Source organism: Stegodyphus dumicola, chromosome X1 (genome assembly GCF_044657685.1).
Source record: "Stegodyphus dumicola isolate Sdum_Otavi_A_Nest chromosome X1, ASM4465768v1".
NCBI lineage: Eukaryota > Metazoa > Arthropoda > Arachnida > Araneae > Eresidae > Stegodyphus > Stegodyphus dumicola.
The window spans coordinates 47,366,411-47,391,624 of NC_140780.1; the positions used below are offsets into that span (position 1 = coordinate 47,366,411).

At 32.7% G+C, this 25,214-nt stretch overlaps 1 protein-coding gene across 12 annotated transcripts in view; it reads right to left on the reverse strand.

Annotated features, from left to right (window-relative positions):
* The window catches only part of LOC118179732 (sentrin-specific protease 6-like), a 178,162-nt gene that overhangs the window by 34,056 nt on the left and 118,892 nt on the right, over nucleotides 1–25,214 (reverse strand). For 11 of the 12 annotated variants that reach the window (XR_015038591.1, XM_085807890.1, XM_085807897.1 and 8 more), the window contains 3 exons: nucleotides 15,638–15,894; nucleotides 10,837–10,981; nucleotides 6,720–6,788 (listed from right to left, as the gene is read on the reverse strand). Coding sequence is in view for 11 of the 12 variants with exons in the window: in XM_085807890.1 (XP_085664016.1) it covers nucleotides 6,720–6,788; nucleotides 10,837–10,981; nucleotides 15,638–15,894 (471 nt within the window). In the remaining variant the exon portion in view is untranslated. The remainder of the gene's footprint in view (nucleotides 1–6,719; nucleotides 6,789–10,836; nucleotides 10,982–15,637; nucleotides 15,895–25,214) is intronic. The other variant, XM_085807895.1, reaches the window with a different exon arrangement.

Sequence of the window (25,214 nt, forward strand, 5' to 3'; positions counted from 1 at the left end):
GAGTCACTGAACTCCTTGATTTGGCAAATATGTCCAAAGACATCTGGTAGTGGCAGAATCATCTCAGAAATAGCAGTTCATGAAGCAGTTACTCTTTTTAATGATGGTAGAAAGGGTAGATTATGTACTCTGAGATACCTGAATACCCTGGAATTAATTGCATTACTGCACAATTCAGGAGTGACTATAAACGTGTAACTTCTTCGAAAAAATGAGTAATAGCTCGTACGATTGATGCTCATCGCGCCAAGCGTCATGCAAAACTGCATGAAATTAAAAAGACTCATAAAGCTGAAAGAGTATCATACCTTTCAGGAGCATTTTAATGCTAATAGTGTGTGTATAATTATTATGCGATGAATCTGTATTGATATATTTTGTGCATTTTTGCTATTCGGTGTAATTTCACATCACGACATGAATTGTCGTGTTAGTGTGAATGTTGTGTAAACAGTTGAAATTTCTATCAAATACAAAATAAGTATAGAAAACGATATAAGTTTTTCATTTTATATAAAATTAAGGTGCAATAATAATGGTTATTAGGTAATATGTGGTGAAAGAAACTTTAAAGTCATTTTTCTCAAAACCTGATTTTTCATTATTGCGTGCATCATAACAACTGAAAGATTCAATATATTCTAATGAAAGTTGTATCACAGATACAATATGTAATTTGCTACAACCTGAATCTAAAATTTGCAATTTCCATTTATATTTTGTTATTTTTCTGGGTTTTCAAAGTAATAAAAAGTATGCTATTTTCAGTAACATAAAACCACTGTTTTTAAAAAAGATAAAATTTATATATATTTAAAATTTTAAAAGTTCAAAATTATAATAAGACTATAATAAATATATTACAGGTGAAAATATTTTGAAAAAGCATATAATTTAAGAGTAATCTTGCGCGCAAGCTGATACAGTCAAAAGTCGTTAATCCGGACTCGTCGTTAATTCGGCGATACCGGATTATAGATCATCATTTTAAATCTGGTAAGATGGCATGCAGAAATTACAAAATTAAAAATATGAAACTGTAATTATGAAATAAGGAACAATTATGATCTAAAGGGTATCAAAATTTACAAAAAGAAAAAGCTTAATATTTGTTTACTTTATTAAACATTTCTTTCAATTTAAAAAACATTTCTTTCAATGTAAGTTGTTTTGTTTCATGTGATAATACTTTCTCTTTAATTCTATTAAACAGACATAATTTCTTGTTTAGTTACAAAGTTCCGCTGTTCAAGTCCTATAATTGCTGTGTCGAAAATACCGATTAATTTCACAATCAAGATGTTTTCGTTTTCAATAACCTCTGTCACTTTCTTGACTATCGAAAGCGAATTATAATGACGAGGAACTTGTCTTAAATCATATCAACGACAGAGTACATGGAGATGAAATACTACATTTAGTAAGGAATTATAAGCCAAATAAAATAAAAACATCTGCCTTGAAGATAAGGATAGTGCTGACAGATCAACTTCCAATTCATTGCGCGGCGTTCTCCCCGCCGAGCAGCGTGAAATTGATAAACAGATTTCAGATTTCAAAACATACTTTCGCTTTAGATCCTTTACATATTAGCAAATATATATCGGAAATTCTATTTGATATAATCGAAAGTTCAAGCTTACTTTTATAAAATTGCTCTAACAGTCTGCAAAAAATAATAAGCCGGATCCAATTCGAAGATTAAGGAACAACGCTATTTGAAACATTAACTGAATTAGATAATTTTAGCTTAGCTTATACCGTCCGTTATACATTAAACGCGCACGTGCATATTCGCAGCCGTAAAGGTCTTATGTGCACACGTAGACGCCTATGCGCGTGCGTCAATGCGACGCAGGCGCAGAAAGTTTGTAGCTTTGAGGTCCGGATTATGGGTGTCCGAATTAACGACTTTTGACTGTATTACATTTCCAAATTACATAAAGTGCCATATAGTGTTCAGCATTATTATTTTTTTTTTTTATAAGCTTAGTCACATTTTCAGACAGAGTAGTAGTTTAAGGGTCTTTTGTAAAAAATTTATTTGTTTCCTGTTTATATATTATGAGATACAGTAGTTTGAAATGGTCCAATTTACTCGACGTTTTAGCCTTTTAAGAGAGGTACGCCCCCTTAAAGGCCGTTTCCACTTGGGTTTATCTGAGCTAATGAACACAACTAACGTAGTCGACCCATCTCCAAAACCAGTTTTTTCCCATAGGGCAGCAAGTTGAAAAATTTGAACTGCAGGCACAGCGGAGCTAGTTGACTCATGGAACTGGGGAACAACGCTTTAGTGTATCATGAGTCAGTGCATCATCGAGTTTTATCTGAAAGTGTGCTGAGCTCCAAGAACGAGCACACCCAGTCAGAAGCTGTACTTTAGTGCATCACGAGTTGTAGCGTGGAGAATTTCGAGAGTACGTACAGTTAGTTCTGAGAACAACCAAGCAGTCGGGAGCTGTACCCTGGTGTTTTGCTGTAAAGCTGTCTTCACCGTTATAGCCTGAAGGCTGTGTCACTGATTGTTTCAGGGTGTTTATAGCAGTTCTTCGACGACTGTAAGTATGTTATTGGAGCTGTCTTGAATAATACTGGCTAATCAATTGTGCTTCAATACCTCATCAAGTGTCATAGTTATTCACTCCAAATCTATGAACACTTAACGTGTAAAGAATAATGTAACAATATTTAATAAAAAGAATTTTGTGATCTTTCTTTAAATAAAGATTTAAAATTTTGAATTAGGTCATCAAAATGTTTGAAAAGTATATCTTTTCCCACCTTATAAATATCTCCAAGATGATATATTGTGTTTGCGGAATAATATGTAATTATAACCCCACCCAACACATGGTATCCAACACTGTTTTTTGACACTTTTTTCTCATTAACCTTTATATGGAACAACTGCATCTTCTAATTAAAGTTTCAAACCATAAATTAGACCAACTTATTAAGCTAAATTTCTTGAAATTTTTACTTACTTTCAATTAAAATTAAAAAAAAACAACAAGGTATTATTTCTTGAAAATTGAGTTCTAAATCTAGAGTCTGAATTAATAAAATATACACTCCTAAAAATGTATCTGTAAACCTACCTAAATTTCAGCTTATAAATTCTACAAAAGTTAGATTTCACTGCCTTTCAGTATGCACATGAAAAATGGTGAGATAATTAGTCTAGTATTTATTCACAATAAAACTAAGTTGACAGAAAAGGAACATAACAGTTTAATCTACCATATCTTTTTATTTTTTCAGAAATTACACAGAAAAAAGGGGAGATAAAGAAAAGAAAAAAGGGAATTAAAGCAAATTTTACTAATATGCACCAAACAAAATAATAAAAGAACTAAAGATAATATATCCATCAAATACTTTTTCGATAAATTAAATATGCTGAACAACCAGTTCGGAAAATTATTTGAATGGCATCTATCAAGTTGTTATTGAAAACTCAGACAAATGTCTCATTTATCTAACAGAAGAATTTTTGTGCTCAGAATTAAAATTTTTTCATTCATTATTTTCACTTTTTCGGTCTAAAATACACGTACACAAAAGTTACTCTTTTTGACATATTAATTTATAATTAATTTGAATATAAGTAACATCTAAGTACATAAAGAGGAATTTTCATACTCCTTTCTAGTAAACAGTTCAATGTAACCATGACTCAGTGGATAAACACATACATGTTTGAACTTGTCAACAATAATGCTAATTTATCTTTCTATTAATCACTAGCTGCAATCAAAATGTTGGAGCAGAAATTTAGAACAGTGCTGTGCAAATAGTCACTATTACACTTTTGACTTACAAAAAGGTCTCAATTTATTCCAAATTAAAACTCAGTTGGCAAATCAGTGTCTTTCTCCACACAGTTTGCTTGATCCAAGTTTTTTAAACAACATGTGAGAGTTGAAAATGAATCACATGCTCGTGAACCTCAACCAAGGAAGACAAGGTTGATGCACTAATTTGGATTGATAAGAAAAACCGCTTAAGGTAAAAATAAGTATTGACAGCATGGAAACATTTGTAAACGATCATCTTAACAATGTGAGTGCTAAGAGGGGTCCTGTTTTTTTTTTTCCATGCCTGAAGGCAAAGAAATTTGCAAACTGTTCATGACAGCATTTTTCAAACTGTCGTTTGCAGACAAGTGGTCCTTCTAAATGAAAATTACATTCTTGCTAATTTCATGTGCCTAAGTACACTGGCATACCTTTCAGATGTATTCTAAAAAATAAATGAGCTACTCTGTCTACAAAGTAATTCTTTGGGTTTCACTGTTTCTAAATTTAGAACCTTTTTCAGTAGAAAATTAAACTGTTACTGGGGAAAAAAATTATAAATTGGCATATGTTTGCATCTCAAATCTTTGAGACAATTTGAAACTTAATTTCCAAGGGCTAATTACACTAGTTATCATAAATTAAGGAAAAATCGCAAAAATAGTGATAACTCCCTCAAAAATAAGCCAAACCATGTAAAATTTGAATATGTTGCGAAGTAAGAGTAGCTGAGTAAAACTGCGATATGCAAATTAGTGGCGCTGCTTTCTGAATACGTCATCTGCGAGGAGCATAAAAGGTCCATGTTTGACAGGAAGCCCACATATTGCACTGTGACAGCGACGTCAGAAATATGAGATAGCCGATTCGCAACAATGACCTCCAGGCATCATTTGCCTGCAGAACTGTAATGGAGAGCCATTGGGAGACTAGAGGCAGGACAAAGTCAAACAGAAGTGGCCAGATGGCTAAATGGGAGTCTTTCTATGGTTCATAGACTTTGGAGGCAATTTCAAACCACAGATTCGGCATCTAGGAGGTTCAGCCAAGGACGGCCAACTGCTACGACGAGCGCCGATGATCGACATTTGACATTATGTGCACGCAGGAATAGAACGGCTACTCCAACTCTTCTTAGATCCTCGCTTGCTGCAGCCACCGGAAGGTTCGTGTCAACGTCAACTGTGCGTAGTCATGAAGGCAGTCTGTATGCGAGGCGGCCAGCCATTTGTGTGCCGCTCACGTCACGCCATAGGAGGGACCGTTTTCAGTGGGCATGACAACATGTCCACTGGACGCCTGATCAATGGAGGGCAGTTCTCTTTATGTATGAGTCCAGGTTTAGTCTAGAAAACGATAGTAGACATTATTTGATATGGAGAGAACCTAGAACCCGCTATCAACCATCAAACATCTGTGAAAGAGATGCATACGGAAGGGGCAGTGTCTGTGTTTGGGGTGGCATCTCTTTGGGTGGACACACAGACCTCCATGTCTTTCCAAAGGGAACCGTGAATGCTCAGATTTATAGATGACATCCTTGATGTTCATGTGCGCCCATATGTTGGGGCAATAGGTGATGCTTTCCTGTTACAGGACGATAATGCAAGACCACACAGGGCTCGCATCGTAGATGATTATCTTCAACAGGAAACAATTATGTGCATGGAGTGGCCAGCTTGATCCCCCGACTTGAATCCTATCAAGCACGTTTGGGATGCTTAAGGGAGACGTCTAGCTACTCTCAATCCATCCTCTCAAACCCTTGTTGCGCTTGCAACTGCTTTGCAAGAGCAATGGCTCTCGCTTCCTATGACTGATAGACCACATAATTGAAAGCATCACACATCGCTGTATTGTTTCTAGAGGCAATCATATTCCATATTAAAGGATATAGCAAACTGACACCTTCGATTTGTTCATTTTATACATGTGCTAATTTCTATACTACCACCTTTGTCTGGTAATTTCTTTTTATGTTATTTGATATCTTACTATGTGTTGTATATTGTGGGTAAGTTTCATTAAATTCTACATGTAACTTTTCAATAATCGTGATTTTCCCTTAATTTTTGATAACCAGTGTACAATGAATTTTCCTGGGTTCTTGATCCTTTATACTGCAATCTGAAAATGACAAACTGTCACTGAATGACCATTGTTTTGTTAACAAAACTTTAAACTCTCTGATGACACTAAACCTAAATTACAAGCAAAAAGGTATAGTTAATTTCTGCAGCTCAATACCAATGAAAACCAAAAATAATGAATGGTAAGAATTGTACAATGGTACTTTAAAATTATCATTCAATTTACTTCTATGTATCCGTGTAAGAAAGTATTTTCATCACCAACCGAAATAAAAGCAAAAGATTAAAATCAGTTGATGTATGTGCCAATCTCTGACTTAAGCATATCAGCATACATCGAAATACAGAATAACTGTGCAAGAATCATCAGGCTCAACCATGCCAATGGAAGTGCTAACATTTAATTTTTAGTTAATAAGCTAAAGATTACCCAAACTCTAACAGCCTAGTTCAGTTCTAGAATTATTAAAAAAATGAATATAACTTTTCTTGTATTAATTTAATTGGTTAACAAAACTATAAAATTAAATTGACTTTAACTGTGTTTTAAAATACAAGTACATTGGTAGTAATGTATGATAAAAATGCAGATAATTCTAATTTGTAAAAGTGGTCCTCACTAGAAAATGCTTGATAAAAGCTAATCTATGATTGACTAAAAGTCATACTCTAATTTTGCTTGTGACATTATGTTGGGTGTATTTTATGCAATAAACAATTTATGCAATTTTATGCTTGACTCTCCCTTTCTTTTTTAAGCAAATACTAATGGATAAAATTAATATGTGCTAAATAAGAACAAATAATATTATGCTTCACTCAAACTTACTCTCTCAATATAGCAGCAATTTTCCATCTATTTGGTATATTTAATGAGTCAAAAATGCATATACAAGGCCTGAAAAATATTAAATTTTCATAGTCAGCACTGTCTTTCACTATAAAAGCATTCAGCACTGTTTTACAAAAAGCAATTTTATGCATATAAAGGAGTATTATCAGCAAGATATAAAGCTTAATAATGCTGTTCATATACTACAAAAGGATCTGAAATTGTTTAAATTTATTATTGTTGATTTTGGCTATAGTATTTACAAAGGTTATATAAACAAACTTAACAATAAGAACTATTTCTAATATAAATGCTAATATTATAACATACAATTATTAAAAATACTATGAGCATGACAATAGAAATCAACACAATTTATTACATTATTGAATAATTTCAAAAAATATTGATATAATAGTATGTGACCAAAATTTTCATAATTTAATTTGATAAACCAAATACATAAATAAAACTTAACTTTCTCTATGAAAAACTATAATTCAAGACAATTTACTTCAATTATTCTGTGGGGCAATTTTCTTTTGTAAATCCTTTCCTTTCAAGAAAATACAGAATTCTATTTTCAAAAGACAGAATATTCTCTTATAGTTTATAGTGAAACTTTTCCAGAAATATTTTTATTTGGACTAAAAAACAACTTTTCAAGGGGATATTTGAAAAAGAAAATGCATATGTTTGCATCTCGAATCAACAAGAAGTAGACATTAAGTCTAAATATAGGACTGTAAAGTAACTGGTTTACAAGAGTATTTGTTAGAAGTATTAACCCAAAAAAAAAAAAAAAAAAAAATATTACTATTCAAATAGATATTATTTTTCTAAAACAACAAACATAAGAAACATAAAAGTTTTTCTTTTAAACTCATAAAGAAAATATAAATTTTAGCAGCACAGATACAAACTTTTTTCATCTTTATAAATTGGCACGCATGATGAGTGATTTGTACATTTTATTTATTATGTTTTATTACTTTAAGTAATTATACAATAGCAACTGCAGGAAATTCACCACTTTAAATAATAATAAGCAATATCATTATGAAGATTATCTGCCTATAAGGAATACTTGTGAAAAAATTAATGTTTATCTCTAATAACGAAATCAAAAATTACCTCAAACTAAATAAATGAAAGAACATTAAACCCCAAAATAAATTACCATTTGTGAAATTATTAAAAAGCAAGTGGTAGTTACATTTTCAAGCATAGCATTGCATATTAACCCCTTAACTGCCGCAGAATATGTGAAAGATTCCCTCCCCAGTGCCACCGTTTTTCACACAGGCGTGCGTAGTTATGCAATGTATTTGGGCTAGCGCAAGTTTTACTTTCTAAAATCTGTTTACTTTCGCTACATAAAGAATAAAAGAAAAAATGAAAGCACAAAATTTAATGTTTAGAGTAAAAGTATAATAAAAAAATGTAAGTATAATAAAAATGATGTTTGCATAATAAAAAAGATGAATTTTTTTAGACCAGTAAAATGTTATCAGGTTTCAATGTTGTATCTTTTGAAATCAGTATACCTAAAAACCATATACACTACAAAGTCAGAGATCCGGACTTCTCGGGACTTCCACGATTCCAAATTTGGGATTTTTCTGGATATTAGATCATCAGTTTAAATCTTTTAAGATGGCATGTAGAAATAATAAAATTAAAAATATGAAATCGTGATTTATGAAATAATGAAGCATTTATGATTTACAAGGATATCAAATTTTAAAAAAAAAGCTAAATATTTATTTGTTTACATCCTTAACCATTTCTTTCAAGTTATTTAAGTTGCTTCATTTTTTGTGCTAATACTTTCTCTCAAATTCTCAGTTAGAAAGTTCCATTGTTGAAATCCTGTAATTGTTGTGTCTAGAATTCCGACGAACTTGTCAATCCAAATTTTTTCATTTTCAGTAACCTCTCGTCACTTTCTTCACTATCGGTAGCAGTATATCCTGGATCTATAAACATACTACAGATTTTGCCATCCGTTAATTGATTGATGATCGAGGAGCATTGTCATTACCTTCATTATTACCGCTTCGCCACATTTTTAAAAAAGCCGTTAATTAGAAAATTTGCGATATCCGAAAACCTTCATATTCGCTGCTGTCATCATAAAATTTAGCTATCGTTCATATATATATGTGGCTATATATGATGAGATTGGCAACTGAAGACAAGTTCTTCCGCTAAATTTTATCATGTTTCTATCGTGCACTTAGACAATTTAAGCCTGAATTGTGTAGTTATTTATTATACTTATGCCTATTCCTTGCACATGCTTAAGGCTTATCTGAGTCCTGAATAAATAAATTCCCACATATACTTAAAGCTTATTGAGGGCCGGAGGTAGAAATCGTACCACCTGATGCAGTCTCTGCGAGTCCTAAATTCTGCTACCAAGCACCTTCGTCTTCTCTAAAGTCAGACCCTCGGCGCGGCCATATGAGCTGTGACGCTGGTTCGGGGTTTATGTGAATAACAAATCAGTAATTCTTATTTTCAAATAGCACTAACTGTAATATCTTTGCCTAAGAGTATCATTGACAAAATTTATTTTTAGCATGCGGAAATAAATTTTTGTTAAATTTTTACTGTCAACATTTCCTAGCACATCTAACTTAAATCTGTTATCATCGCCATGTGTAATGTCAACAGAAAAGGCTACCATACTCTGTTATTCAATTACTAATATAAAAACATTGTTTAGGCATCCCTACACGAGTCATTACTGAAGTTGTTATGTGTTGATAAACATGCAGTGATGAAACAAAAACATAATAATGATTCGCCTGGTTGTCGTCAGGGATATAAAATATTGGTAGGTGTAGAGTCAATGATGTATCTATGTAGAATGCTTTGGTTTGAAATGTATGCCAAGCAGATACACAAATACAGAGCCAAATTATTCATCAAACTTATGCTAAAATGACCGATTCTTCAATAATGAGGTATTTTGTTTAGAGCCGAAGTGAAATTAAGAATTGGAACTCTCCACATGTGGGGGAGGGGGCGAGTGAAATGTGAATGCGTAAATAAAAAAAAAAAAAAGTAAATCATAAAATAAAAAAAAAAGTTGGTGACGGCTTTGAGGTTTGGATTTTAGATCATTCTGAAAACTGGATGTCTAGATCTCAAACTTCATACTGTATTTCTTCTGAACTGGTTGAATGCCATGATTTTGTTCTTGATTTTTCTTTTGCAGGGTGTTCGTTCATATACTTGTCTACAAAACGGTTAGTTTCAATAACATGATGAAGCATTAGCAGGTTATCAAAAAATAATTCAAAAAAGATATGTGGGTTTGAAACATCCATTTTATCTTTCTTTACTCCTGGCACCTAATACAAACAGGAAACGAAAACGGAAGACACAGAGTAAAAAAAAATTTTTTACTCAAACAGAAACACCAGCAAATACTGAGCAGTCACTACTTTCACAATTTCAGAAGCATCCGTCCCCCTCTTCCCTGAAATAGTATCCTCCTTCGCATACACCGTCAAGGTCATTGTGGTGTTGCATTCCAAAGCTTTGCGAATAATTTTATTGGTAGCAACACAAAGCAAATGATAGTATTTTGGAAGGGTGTATATATATATATATGTCTGGGGCAGTTAACGCATCGGCTGAGCAAGGCGTATATACACGCCCACGACAGTTAGGGGATTAATAAATAAATACCTAATATTCCTAAACTATTTCTTAGGAGAAAATATGAATACACTACATAGTTTGAATAGCAGTACAAATTATATTTTTACAAACATCAATTGGAAGAAATAGGGAAAACTACACATGCATAACAGACTTTTAGCACTTCAAAAACACAGAACAGAATAGCTTGTTTTCCATGAAATGAAATAATTAATAAAACTATCTTGTAATAAATATAATGATAACCTATTTTGGTAGCAATATTTTAAAATCAAATAACATCAAAATGCATAGAATTTTTTATTCTTTGATTATATAAATTACTATTTAATATAAAATATAATTTATTTTGTAATATTATTTTTTATACAAAATTGTCAGAATTTAAATTAGGCATTTTTCTGTATAATTAATACATTAAATTATAGTATGCACGTACATTTTCAGGCGTTGGCCACCATGATTTCCATCTGGACGAGTACTGCTATCTGAGGCCTCAGGAATAGGTTCTGAATCAAGAGGTTCTTTCCCTTCATAAAGGGTACTACTATTTGTTGAATTTCTACCTTGTGTTTGAGAATTTCCTACAAATACAGAATAAATAAGAAAAAACACAATATTCAGGCATCTTTCACGAAAGATTAAAAAAAAAAACTGACAGCCCACTTTAATAGATGCACTCATCTAATATTGTCTATAAAAGGGAGATTTTTACATTGCATAGGAAATAATATTTAAGCAATAATATTGAGTTTACTGACTGATTGAGTTTACTTATTGAGTAAACTCAATATTTTTGCTTAACCCCTTCGTGCTGGGTAGCGCAAACGCGCGCTTATCGCGGAGGCCGGCAGTGTCTTACGCGAGCATCATTCCAGAGCCGGGGGCTTTTTTGCTATTAAGCCTAAATCCATGAAATTTCCAAAGTATCAAAGCATTGTTTAATAATGCTCTATAGAGTATTTAAACGGCTTATGCTTTAAAGATATTTTTATATATACTTTAATTACCTTATTTCTTGTTTAAATGCATATTTTACACATTTTATTTTCATTACTCACCATTTTATGACTTTTAACATTACATATCTGAAAACTAAATATATTACTTAAAATTCTCTTTTCGTATGAAAAATGTGAAAACAGAGATCTACACACAGTCCTACGTTACATTGCATACATTACACAGTCCTACGTTACATTCCTTGCACTCGTAATAACTCATTTGCCGTTTTGGAGGATTTTTCTGGGAATGTGAACAAACGAAGCATCGTTGTCTCATTTTCTTATCAGTCTCTTCTGAACAAAGTTTTGGAAAATGTCTTTCAGTTAATCTGAGTGGATTTAATGATTCTGCTGAGCTTGGTGTGATTGCAACTGTAAAAACAGAAAGAATTCATGTCTAACAAATCTGCAATTAAAAAATATTTATTCGGTCTGTTTCTATTAAAAACAGAAAGAATTCACGTCTAACAAGATCTAATTTAAACCGAAATACCCAACGCTTTAGCGAAAATAAAACTTCTCTACTTACAATAAACAACTACCACATGCAAATTTAGAGACGTCATAAACCACGCCATTCGGAAACATTTATTTCCCCTTTTGTTTATATAATCAAAAACACGTGTATGTGAGTCATGCTTCTCTCATTTCGAGTAGAAGGTCTAATTTACATGTATCTGAAACCATATGGACATGCAGTGCCATCTTGTGGCAGAAATTATAGTTTTTAAAACGTTCCAGGACACTGGCACAAATACGTGACAGTTGGGGCTGAACGGGAAAACGCTCTGACACGACTGGGACGAAGTAAGTGTGTTCGTTGCTGGCACGTAGACCTGACAGTCGACGCAAAGGGTTAAATATTCAGTTGTCAAGCTATAGTGGTTGGCGATGCCGACTGCCATACAGGCATGGGTGTTTACAAGTCTATAGTGTCTGTGTGGCAAGGGAGAATCAAAATATACAGGGAGCCAAAAGTCTTCTCGAGAGGTTGTTGGTAAGGGAAAAGGGGTGGGAGCCTGTCGAAATTGGAGTGAAGCTTAACAGTTAGTATGGCCCTGTGATACCTTATATATACCTACAGGAATGCATAGGTGCCAGTCTTGTTTTAACCTGTACCTGCCTTAATAATCATCACAAATTTGTTAACAATCTAGGGATAGATATTAGCCCATGAAGCTACAATACTGCATGAAATTTCTACTTGCTGGAGATCAGTTCTATTCAAACATGAACACACTTTATGCTTCCATTCTAAGATACTTCTTGTTTAAATATGTACTTTAAGTACTAGTAGTTAAGTGAATAAGATGGCTTATACTTTGGCCTGGATTAGAGTTCTGATAAGCAGGGTAGTTACATGGGATTTTCATAGTCTTTCTTATACATGCGAATGCAAGTCATTCTTCTTAAAAGACCTGGTTCTCTTTTTTTTTAAAGCAATTAACCCTTACATCCTTTGCCATAATAAATTTTTTTAAAAACATTTCGTCCAGTACTATCGACAAAGAATATGAGTAAAAAGTTTCTTCATGGAAAATGTATACAACCTTTCACCAAGTAAAATGCTTTTCAAGATTCTGCTCTCTTTGAACATACAAATAAAGAGTCTACAAGTTATGCTTGCAACAGATTTCAATATTTTATTTTGCACTTCTAAAAGACTAAGGATTTGTGAAATGTCATCACAATTCCACAACCACAAATGATAGCAAATTATGACAGATACACGGACACTATTGGTAACGGCTGCTGTTTCAACATTTTATTCATGTAAAAAACTGTTTGCCTCAGAATAATATGGAATTTTAGATATAAATTATTACACTGCTTCTGAAATCATATTTATTAAAAGCTATTCCAAACAAGTAAAATTCACACTGCAGAATGAGAATGGGTGATTTTCTACCACACAAATGTAAACTTCAAATACTATGACCAAAATCAAATAAGGCAAGTAAAACAGTAATGATAAAAAATGGGAAAGTGTACATATTTCAGTAGTCAGATTATTACTAAACAGAATAAACATATTGTTTGAGAAGTTTTTCACAGATCTATTATAAACACTATAAGCTATTACAAACACTACCGGCTATATACTAATGGTGTGTTTATTCATTTTAAAACTTAAAAAATTACCATTGTAGTTTTATGTAACAAGATGAAAGGTTTTATTTGAACATAGAATGAAGTACAAAATAAGCTTCATATTGAATTTTCAAATATCTTTCTTTTAGTACAGAATGGGATAAGTTAAAATATTTAATTATAGTATTTTGAAACACAAAAATATATTATATACTCATATTTGGATCGCACAGAAATGATTGACACAGCGGGTCTCACGACGAAACTATTACGCTATGCGAAGGGAAAACAACTGAAATAAGACACAAGGGAATGTGAGCTACTCAGAATGCATAGATGGAGCTGCCCGCAAGCCGAACGGTGTAAGTCAGTGCCTGTCCCTTTCGTCATCATCATTCAGAGCATGGACAGCAATGATGGAAGGTGATTATCACAGTCAGCATTGGACAGTGTGGTTCCTATGGAAGCAAGGGATACAGGGTAGTGAAATCCATCATTGCATGGTATTGGTGCACAGGAACAAAGCATCCTCAAAGCGTACCATATACTGTTGGCTGGGCAAGTTCCCAGTGGTGTGAATATCGCAGCCAAAGTTGTCAGCACGGGATGATCAGCAACATCCCATACAGCAGCAAATATGGCAGCCGTGTCAGATTTATCATGCTGAACAGGTACATAACATTCAACAGGATGCAGGAAGAGACAGGGCTTGTGCAAGGAACATTACAGGAAATTGTGCATGGTGATTTTGTGATGACTAATGTGCGTGCAAAGTGGGTGGACCTCGGACTACGCCTTTCTTGACAACATGAAGGAAGAAGTCAGTGGCCAACATATTGAATCTTTTGACGAACTGCATGCAATTGTCCATAGGTGGTGCAACTACACCCCCACAGACTGGTTTACCAAAGCCCTTCGGGATGTCCCAGATTGATGACAGAAGTGTGCTGACTTGGGCGGGGATTATTTCTAACTGATGTACTATCAGTTTTTTGTTAATAAATTGTACAGTCAGTCTTTAATCCAGACTCGTCGGGACTTTGGCTATTCCGGATTATCGGTTTTTCCAGATTATATTTAAATCTGGTAAGATAGCATGCAGAAATTATAAAATTAAAAATATGAAACCGCAATTTATGAAATAAAGAGCAATTATGATCTAAAGGGTATCAAAATTTACCAAAAAAAAAAGCTTAATATTCATTTGTTTACTTTATTAAACATTCTTTCAACGCGCGCATGCGTAAAGCATACATTACGCATAGTCAAAATTAGAAAACTGCAACCAGAAAACTATTTGATGCGTGTTCATGATATTTATAATGACAAGGAAGTTAATTTAAATCATATCAAAGACGGAGTACATCGAAATGAAATACTACATTTAGTAAGGAATTATAAGCCAAGTAAAATAAAAACATCTGCCCTGAAGATAAGGATAGTGCTGACAGATCAACTTCTAATTCATTGTGCACTGCGGCGTTTCCCCCCTTCCTGCCACAGAGCAGCTTGAAATTTTAAGCAGATTTCAGAATAGTTAGAGAAACAAAGAATATGCCTTTATCCATTTTTTGCAGCAATTCCACTTTTTGTTTGATGGACATCGAAACATGCTTTCGCTTTGTAGATCCTTTGGCAGCTCCAGAATCGGAAATTCTTTTTGACATAATCGAAAGTTCAAGCTTACTTTTATAAAATTGCTCTAACCGTCTGCAAAAAATAATAAGCCAGATCCAATTCGAAGATTAAGGAAAAACGCAATCTGCAACATTAACTGAAACAGATAATTTTAGCTTAGCTTATACAGTCCATTATACATTAAACGCGCATGCGTAAACGTATTATGCAGATGCGTAAATGCATATGTGCATGCGTAAACACATTATAAGTTTACAAATGCGCAGAAAGTTTGTAGCTTTGAGGTCCAGATTATAGATCATTCTGGATTATGGATGTCCGGATTAAAGACTTTTGACTGTATTACACTCTGTGGCAGCATTTGTGTAATTCATTTCTGTACAATCTAAATATTTTAACATATAAAGTATATGCTTAAAAGTTAAAAAGAAAATCAGCATAGAAAATAGCAGTATTATATTTTTATCAGTTTTCAGATTATTTAAAAAAATATAATTATATATGTGCCTTCATCATCTTTAGTAGCTGTCCTAACAGAATCATCTTGGTCATCAGTAGATGTAACATTACCTGCAGACTTGGAAAGTTTGGCATCACTCTTAGCAGGCACATTTGGAGTAGCATCAGGAACTTGCCCAGGAAAACAAATGACAGCCAAAAACCAATGGAAATTCAGATAAACTGGAATAATTATATAGTCTTTGGAAAATATATCAACACGCCTGGTCCATGTTTTTACTTGGCTGTGGCGTTTAAGCTGAATCCTATAAAATTTTAAGAGCATTTTATCATTAACAATTACATTGCAAAAATGTAAAATTTATCACATGTTTAAGAAGTTTTATGTTAAATGTAACGTTAATATCAATAGCATGGTTAAGTATTCTTAAAAAATAATATCACTAAATAGTGTGATTATGATTTGTTATTAATTCCATGAACCTTAAATTTTACAGTAAAATTTCATATAAAAAATATTCACCAAATTTTCTTCTTATATATGTGATTTTACTCAAGAAAAGTTGTTTGTACGAGAATTAGCACTAAGAACTTGACAGATTTTCAACAAAATTTAGAGGATGAAATGATATTATAAAATACAGTTCAGCTAAATTATCAAGCTGGAGGGATCCTTTAACGTTGAATTAAAAGTTTGCAACTTAATACGAACCGTGATAAAATGTGCAGTTATTATACAGTACAAAGTCCAAGATCCTGATGTCCAGCATTTGGAATGATCTAAAATCTAGACCTCAAAGCCACCAACCTTTTTTTTAAAAAAAATTTTTTTACATGTGCTTTATGCATGTGCATTTGATTTTGTTCCCCATAATAAAACATGTTGAGAGTCCCGATTCTTAATTTCGTTTTGGTACAAAATAAAATACCTCGATATTAAAGAAATGATAATTTAAGCAAAAATTTTCATGGTCAATAAATTGATTCCGTAGCTGCGCATTTGTTTGGCAGACATCTCAAACCAAAGCTTTTTACACAGAAATATCATTGATTTTTACACCTTCTAATATTTTATATACCTGATGCCCAATCTGGTGAATCATTACTTATTACATTTTGCTTTTATCACTGCATGTTTATCCAAGACATGACAACTTGATTATCGACTCATGCAGCGATGCCATTACAGATTTTAATTAAATGTGCCAAGATGTGTTGATGAGGTAAAATTTAACAAATATTTCTCCTAAAAATCGATTTTGTTAATGATACTCATAGGCCAAACAATTAAATTTAGTGCCATTTGAATTAAGAATAACTGATTTGTTATTCACATAAACCCAGAACTGGCGGCAGAACTTGTATGGCCACACCGGGTAGCAGAATTTAGGAAACACAAAATTTTAGGAATTTAGGAAAAGCACTGGGGCACAAAATTAAGCGGCGGCAAAAATTTAGAAGTTAAGGAGGCAGTTGGTAGTAGAATTTAGGACCCACAGAGACTGCATCAGGTAGTTAAGATAGCTAGCCCTGGCCTTTGATAAGCCTTAAGCACATGCAATTCAGACTTAATTGTCTTAGTGTGTAATAGAAACAAGACAAAATTAAGTGAAACAATTTGTCTTTCATTGCAAATCTCATGATAACATAGCCAATAATGTACAGTGGATGCTATTAATCTAGACTAAAATTATACATTACTGATTCCAACAGAATTTCAGTTAATATTGCAGATTGTGCTTTTCCTTAACTTTCTGATTTGAATTTAGCTTATTATTTTTTGCAGGTTATTATTACAGGAATTTTATGAAAATTAAAGTTTGAACTTTCGATTATGTCGAAAAGAGTTTCTAATTCTCGAGCTGCAACAGGATCTACAAAGTGAAAGCATGTTTTGATGCCTATTAAACAAAACGTGGAATTGCTGAACAAAATGGATAAAGGTATATATAACATAAGAAAACAGAAAAAGGAACTTTTTGAGGATTCCAACACGGCTCAAGCTATAAGGTATTTCTCCTGCGTTCTTAGTGTGCCTTCATGGTGCAGTGATAAGCACATTGGGCGCATATTTCAGAGGTCCATGGTTCGATTCCCGGTGAAGGCGTTGCTCATTTTTCATTTCTCCTGCTTCCAATTAACCTAATGTCTCTATAGTGATGCCCGAACTAAAAAAGGTGGTGGATGATGATTCTCCACACCCAGAATTTGGCGATTGGGTGCCCTAAAAACCCTAGTCGCCCTTTAAAAGGGGAAATATATAAGGTATTTCTCCTGTCTTCTTGGTTTGTGTGGGGGGGGGTCTACATGCTGGGCACATATTCCAGAGGTCAGTGGTTCAATTCCCGGAGAAGTCGTTCCTCTTTCATCTTTACGGCTTCCAAAAATTCCTAATGTCTCTACAGTGGCACCTGAACTTAAAAGGTGGGGGATGATGATTCTCCACACCCAGGATTTGGCATTGAGTTATTTCTATTACCTTCTCAGTGTGCCTTCGTGCTGGGCGCATATTCCAGAGGTCCGTGGTTCCATTCCCGGCAAAGGCATTTCTTATTTTTCATCTCTCTTGCTTCCAGTTTAACCTAATGTTTCTACAAAGCTAAAATATTTCATGAAGAAATGAACTTAAAAACTGACTGCACATATTAGACAGGTTGGTTAACCAAATTAAAAAATCGCCATGATATAAGGCAATTCAAAATTCCAAGTTAAGTAGCTTCAGCTGATACTGAAGCTGCTGAACTATTTGCATGTGAATTCATTGAACTCAATTAATGAAAAGTTATCTCCAGAACAAATTTACAGTGCTGATGAGACTGGTATTTTCTGGCAATATGTACAATGAAATACCTTGGCATTATCTACAGAAATGGCTCCAACTGGTGTCAAAGATTCCAAAGAGAGACTAACAAGTTTAACATGCGCAAATGGGGAAGAAATGCACAAGTGTAAACTTTCTGTAATTGGAAATAATACACGATTTCGAGCATTTACAAGAGTAAAAGACTTTCCCCATTATATCGTGCAAATAAAACAGCATTGATGACACAAGCGTTAATGAATGACTGGTTCAAAAATGATTTCATTCTGAGGCTCGGCAACATTTGAATACTGTTGGTTTACCTGATAATGCAAAAATTGTCCTGATTGTAGAAAACAGCACAGCTCATACTTCACTTAAAGTTTGTGGATTTCTCCATAGGGAGTACAAATGTGAAGTAGGTTTCCTTACAGAATCCTTCACGAAAGCATTACGCTCTTTAGGCAGATAACCTTAGTATTTTTCATCGCTTACAGTTAAATCAAATGAGCTTCCGATAAAGTGCGATGTAAAAGTAGGATCGAGGAAGTACGACAGTCCTCTATATACATATATTGTTCTGAGGAAGTACAATATACATACACAGAGAAAGTATGACATAAAAAAAAGCAGTAAATACATTTGAAGTGTTGAAACTTTTTTCGAAGGAGAATAAAATGCAAACAATATTTTGCTTCTAGACACACTTTCAAAACTGGGATAAATCAGAGTGCAGAATGCACTTAAAACAAATTATCTTGAATAATTTTATCAAAAAACTTATTCATGAATGAGAAATCATAAACACAATTTTTGTTATTTTTTACGTTGTAGAGACATTAGGTATTTTGAAAGCAGAAAAAATGAAAAATAAGCAATGCCGGGAAAGCGAACCATGGACCTTTCAATTATGCGCTGAGCGTGCAGACTACCACACCACGAAGGCATACCAAGAACGTGGGATTTGGTAACTGGGTTTTTAGGTCGCCAAATCCAGGGGGAGGAGAATCATCATCCAACACCCTTTTAGTTCGGGCGCCACTGTAGAGAAATTAGGTAATTTTTGGAAAGCAGGAGTGATGAAAAATATGCAACGCCTTTGCCGGGAATCGAACCCCGGACCTCTCAATTACACGCTGAGCGTGCAGACCACCACACCACGAAGGCGGGAGAAATACCTTATTATATTAATAAATTTATAAGTATTAAAAATTTTAATACAGCTAAATTAAAACTGTATATAAAATTAACTGCGATAATTCGATTCTTCTGTTATCGCCGTTTCAATTATGCAATTTTAATGTAATAACATAATTACAAAATATTTTTGCCGGTTTTTCAGCCGCCTTCTAAAAAAGGAGCATATGATATGACGTGATTTTCTTCACTGCTTAGTTGTTCGATATTAGCAGTTTATTTATCTGATGTCTCACTATATATGTTATTAAATTAAGCAAAACTTTATGTATAATGCTACTTAATATTTGCTTATAGCAGTTCTGTTACAGATCGGACATACGTACATATTATTTGTCTCATCGGTATATCATATACCTGGGAGTCTAAATTCCCTTTTCTCATTATTTAAAATCTGATAAAATTATTACCTTTAAGCTGAGGTAATCTGGAATACCTTGTCACGCAAGGAAATTTCCCTTAAATTGTGCATTTTGCATCCATTCGGTCGTTTTTTTTTTTTTTTTTAAGTCCAAAAGTGCAGGTTGGCTCTGAAGCCAATTAATTTCGTTTTGGCATTTTGCTAAGAGGCTGAATCACTTTTGAAATCGTTGCCACCATGTATTATCGCCCTGTCTTATATTTAAAGAAATTAAATAATGAAGAATCTCAATAAATGTACGTATGTTTCTCGCATTGTGATAAAACAACGGTACCTAGAGCCACCCAAATTTGAATAGCATAATTTTCCATAGAATATGGGCACGTGGAAGCCCTAATTTGAATTTGAAATTTATTTTATTATCGATTTCAGATTTTGTAACCCTTCAACGAATTTTTGATTAAAAAAACGAAACGATTTCAAAGCGAGCAATAGCAACACTGTACGGGGGGGAAAAAAAAAATTATCTCCAGCGCAGGGCTCTGTATCGGAAATTCTAAAGATATGTAATTTGAGATATTGCTGTTGAACTGAATTTTATAGTTTGAGTACGTACAACATAATATTTAATAAATAAAGGTGAACACAAAACGTTAACAAAGGTAAATAAATAAAAGTAAACACAAAACGTTTAAAAAAAAAAAAAAAAAGGAGAAAAGCCCTTTTGGACGCAATTTAAAATGTGAAACCTTTCAGATTTTTTTTTTTTTTTTTTCCTGCGCATTGTTTTCTTTTAATTGTAAATAATATGTAAAAATTTTTAAAAATTAAATAAAAATATGTTAAAATTGTCATTTATTTTTTATCGATTAAAGGAAGGCCCTAAAGAATTATCATTTTGTAATAATCATATATATATTAAACGTTAAGGCTTACGCAGAGGAAATATTTCGAGTGTTATTTCGAATTTCATCTGTGACAACAAAGTTTAATCATTTTCAAAGCAACATTGTTTTTGTTTTTTGCTCTTTCTTTCACGTACACATAGGTTCAGTATTTACCATTTATTTTTTCAGTTACCTTCATATATATTATGTAGTAAAATCGTGTTTTTAATCTTACCCACAAAACAAAATCTGATATAGTAGTGAGAAAATTAAAAGACTTCTACTATAATTTATATTACATTACATCTGTCTTTATTTTAAATACTGAAGGACTGAGTATTAAGTATGGTTATGCAGAAAACTAAAAGATTATGGAAATTATGGCACTAGCGTCTGAAATTTTGAACACACATGACCTCTATCAACTGATTTGGCTTTGCTGATAAACAGATGTGCAAGAATACATCTCTTTAAAAGCCGTCTTCTACAATAAATTAGAGGTATTTGAATTAATTTGTAAAGTTTATATGAAACATATTATTAGGATAGCAAAGCATTTGGCTTCCGAATTGTAGAGTTGTAACGAAAAACAGTAGTATCATACATTTCAAAGCCTTGTTTTTGAAACAAAATAAAAAGGTTCGTCGAATTAGGTCGCATAGCAGTTTATTTCAATGATTAAATATTACAGCTGAGCGTAGCGCAGGACTAAAGAACACAGTATAATAACTGAACAAGTATAATAACTGAACTAAATATTTCTTTTTTTCTTCGTTTACCAACATTATGTTAGGTATGTAATTCACTTGTAATGCATGCTATGCAATGGGGTTAAGAAGAATTTCAGGGCTCTGATTTTTTCATTTTCTTATTTTTATTGAAGAATTCGATGACGCGGATATTGTAATTTCACACTGTTGTTCAACATGCTAAAAGGAGGGATTAACAATGACATTGTCCTGGTGGTGAATGGAGAAATTTCTATCCTTTTGATTTAATTACATTAATTCGAAGGTGAGCATATTTTAGTATACTAATCGTATGTGAAAAAAACCTAACAATTTTTATACAAGAACCTGGGAAGCTGATTTAAACTATTTTTGGTAACTCATTTGCAACTTTTACGCACACTGCACTGTCCATCTCACCTTTGGGCCCACCAGCGGCCGAGCGGTAAAGTTGCTGAACACTGGTAGTTCGGTCCGAGGTTCGAATCCCGCGAACGGGCTGGCTGCATGGGCGTTTTCGTGGTTTTCCCCATGTGTAACGTGTATACGAGCCAGTTTCCCTCAGAAAGTCCTCCACGAAGGCATCCCTCCTTTTAGGCAGATAGCCCTAGTGTGCTTTGCCATAATTAAATACACACACACCATCTCACCTTTGTTTATAATTTTTCCTGAAAAGTGCACAAAAGTAAAGAGCGTCGATTCTACTTCTTTCATTTGTACATCCTTTTACCTTCGAATTAAAAACTTTTACATTACAGACAATTATGTCTTTTTTAAAAGATCAAGTTACTCCTTTAAAATTCAACTCATTCATTCAACTCCAATAAACAGAAAAAAATTGGAAATCGTAACAAAATGCCTCCCATTTGTTTCCAAAAAAGTGTTTTTAATATAGCAGAGAAAAATCTAATAATTACATAGCGTAGAAAAATATTTACCTTAACACAGAAAAAATTCAAGGGTCATTTATTTGTATGTGAATATTTATGTTAAAATAACAACAATGATTTAAAACTATTAAATCCTTGTTAGTTCATTTGAAATATTTCTTCTGTTCACAAGTCCTTTTACGTTTTCAGAAATGATATAAATTATGGTCTGATCTAAAGACAGTTTAAAACGTCATACCCGATTTTATTCAAATGAACTTAATCACAACGAAGAATGCTACAAACGTTAATACGTAAATGTTTAAGAAACTATCGATGGATTTGTGAATATACGGCTTGTTTTTTAAAGAAAAAAAGAATTCGTTTCTAAAAAATACACTAGCACTGTGTATTGCTTGCTGCCTTGGATTCGTGATTAATTTATTTTCAATTTTCGGTTTTATCTATATCGATAATTTAGAAAATTGTTTCGCTTCCTTACTAATCAATAAATGTAATCTAATTATCTAAAATACTAATTTATTTTAATATGTTATATTTAACATACTGATTATGGATATTCACAAAATATATTTTGCAACATATAAGATTGTGTAAATACATGCTTAAAAATTTAGTATATATTTATGCTACTTTACACATAAAAACATGTCAAAGATTGAATCTTTAACTTGGTTAGCCCCTTAAACAAAATCTGACACTTCGCTCTGAATTAATCAAAGGTTAATTAGAAAATATATGTCTTTTTTAATATACTTTTATGTTGATTCGTTTTTCTATTCCTTGTTGACTGAATAGTTGACTAAATGGCTTCAGTATTTAAAAAAAAATAAAATCTAGAGCCCATATGAAAAGGTTATGATTATTTTCTCATAAGTAACCTAAGTAAGTTCTCTTTAGAATGCCCTCTTTGAAAGAAGTCCCTCTCATAATCTTAATGTGTTATTCCGTAATTTACGGATCTAATCCAACCCAACTGATTTGGGAACTTACCTCAAAATTTTACAGCATCCTTCATTAATTTATCCTTTTAGTTTACCTCGAGATTTGAGCAACTTTCTGCATCTAACATATATATAAGTAATGCTTCTAGCCCTAATTGCTATTTATATGAGCCTCCTCTTCAGTTCAAGGTTTGTTACGATATCAAACTTGTTAATAAAGAATAACATTAAAGCTTTAAAAAAAACTCAGCTTATTAATTTAGTTGCCTTTTTTCATTGATTTAGAAATGTATTTTCAAGGAAATGCAAGCGAAGAATTAATACGCTAATATTTGTTATTTAACAAAACCTCAAAATCATAATTCAAAGAATGTTTACGAATGTGCAAAACAATTGTTACTTAGGCTGCTACCTTTCCTTTTAAGTTCCAACAAATGAAAAAAAAATTCTGAAGCATTTTAGTAGCAGTCAAATATAGTAGTTCTGGCTTCTAATTAGTATAAAATTCCCTTCATGCAGATTTTTCGGATTACAATTCATTAAATACGTGTTAAATGTAAAAAATACCGCGAAATACTTAGTGTAGACATTCCGCTTTACCAGGAATAGAGCTCTAACACGATACAGTTATTATTTAAGTATTATATCTCTGAGTCACTAAAAATATTAAGTATCATACATAGGCAGATTTTGCTTAATATAATGAAAAGTTTTCTTATGTTTCATTAGATTAGTATTTACAATTGTAAATATGGTGAAATGACTTTCAATTAAAATGAAAATGCAAAGCATTTCTAAAATATAATGCAAAAATTAATTTAATATTTTATAACGTAAATATCAAAGACAAAGAATGAAATATTTTTAATGATGACACTAAAAATAAATTTAAAATGAAGTAAAAAATTATACAGGGAACAAAAGTACATTTCAGCAAAATCTAAGGCAAACTAAGTACATTCAATGAGTACAATGATATGAAATATATTGTGAATTAAAAATAAAATGGGAAAATAAATAGTTATTCTTTAACTAGCAAAAGCATAAGTTCTTACTGTTGTACGTAGCTTTGACTCATATTTCTTGAAAATTTAACGCTTGACAATATTCTACAATAATCTTTAAATTTACGATATAATTAATACATACATTCAAAATTAAAATATTTTACACTCAGATTTGATACTTAATGACAGGGTTTCACCACCAATTAAAAGTTCTTCTTTTCACTGAATTCGCATACATCTAACCAAAATTTTTTTAAAGATTTTCTAAAAAGACAAAGTTCTTTATCTAAATATCTGAGTTATGGTAATGAAAATGATAAGATGAATTTAAAATATAATAGCATTTTCACTTTAAAAGTAAAAGTAATGAAGAAACATGCCATAATTTAGAAGTCCTGAACAGTGTGATATGTTTTAAAACATGGGTGAACACATAGTCCTACATTACATTCTTTGCACCAGTATCTGGTTTCGCATCTAATTCTTTTTCCTTTATCATTTCTTTGTTTATTGCACACAACACATCTACGCGAAGGATTGTTCCGAGCAGCACCAGCATGAGGAATAATAGAAGGAAAATGTCTTCCAGTTAAACGTACGATGCTACCCATATAGTGATGTGTCATTTGGGTGTGTTAAATGCTCTTCAATTAATCGCTCTATCAGTCTCAATATAAATTCAAGATGCCTGTTAAGGCCTCCACACTTCGTATAAATGACGAAAGCATTCCATACGGCTTGATCTAATAGATGCCGAAAAATCTTTTTATAATACTTTCGTTGTTGGTTTCTTATGACTGGATAATATGCT